Source organism: Chlorella variabilis, assembly GCF_000147415.1.
Source record: "Chlorella variabilis unplaced genomic scaffold CHLNCscaffold_244, whole genome shotgun sequence".
Taxonomy (NCBI): Eukaryota; Viridiplantae; Chlorophyta; class Trebouxiophyceae; order Chlorellales; family Chlorellaceae; genus Chlorella; species Chlorella variabilis.
Window position 1 is genome coordinate 1 of NW_005434897.1, and position 1,074 is coordinate 1,074.

The 1,074-nt window shown below is 57.4% G+C and overlaps 1 protein-coding gene across 1 annotated transcript in view; it reads right to left on the reverse strand.

Annotated features, from left to right (window-relative positions):
• Window positions 1-532: 532 nt before the first annotated feature.
• Window positions 533-1,074, reverse strand: part of CHLNCDRAFT_59501 (expressed protein) — a gene marked incomplete at its 5' end in the record, with an annotated part of 2,245 nt that continues 1,703 nt past the window's right edge. Inside the window, one exon of the mRNA XM_005842593.1 lies at window positions 533-931. Within this exon, the coding sequence (XP_005842650.1) occupies window positions 666-931 (266 nt within the window). The 3' untranslated portion in view covers window positions 533-665. The remainder of the gene's footprint in view (window positions 932-1,074) is intronic.

The window sequence follows — 1,074 nt, forward strand, 5'->3', positions numbered from 1 at the left end:
TCCGGCCGCGGCACAGGCAAATGAGGCAGCGCAGCAGCAGGCAGCAACAGAGGAGGCAGCGGCAACAGTGCTGAACCGTATCCCCAACGCAGCAGGGGCAACGTGGGAGCAGCTGAAGGAGTTCATGACGGTTGTTGATGCCGACATCAGCACTGGCAATGTGGGAGAGTGGAAGGGACATGATGGCTTGCCTGCGACACGCATCATCAACCGGTGCGGCTCTTGGAAGCTGCAGCAGCAGCTCACGCAAGCCCAGCAGAAGGAAATTGTTCAGTTTGAAACTAGGTGCCGCATGAACTTCTTTTAGTGTTTGCCAGTTGGATTGGTTGGTCTGTCTCAAATTTGACCATGGGGTATTAGCAATGTGACCTACATGCACTCAAAGGGAGCAAATGACTGGCTGTAGGGCAAGCTGCCTGTGACTGGCTGTGCAGGCCTGCAGGAACAGACTGGCTGTGCAAGCCTGCAGCGGCAGACTGCCTGTGACTGGCTGTGCAGGCCTGCAGCGGCAGACACTCCTGTGTGACTGGCTGTGACTGGGCAATTGCATATATGTTTGATTAAAAAAATCACAAGTGTTTGGCACGCAAGTTATTGACCTCCACCAGAATCAACTGAAGGCGCAGCAACTCGGCACGCAATGCAGCTGTTTTGCCCGCAATCAACTATGCGGGCCAAGCGTGGGTTGCGTTGCACCGATCTGCACCGATGACATCATCACCGCCTGCTGGCTGCAACTCTGCTAGGTTTGCCTCGATCAAGGCGGTGCGCTCCTCCAGTCCATTGCATAGGCGCAGGACCTCACAGTGTAGAATGCCGACTTCCTCGGCGCTGCGGTCACGTTGCGCGCACAGCTGACGGTACCGCTGGCCAAAGTGCCGGGTTGCTGAGCTGCTGCTAGCACCAACGCCCTCCACCCACCTGTATTGCCCTGCAATAAAGGGCAGCAATGTGTGGGTCACATCATGCAGGCGCCCCAGCTGCCCAGAAGGGCAACCCGCCAGGACATATCACCCTCACCCTGCCCCGGCCTGCCACCTCCAACACCACGCCTCTACGCTGCCATAGCAGAAC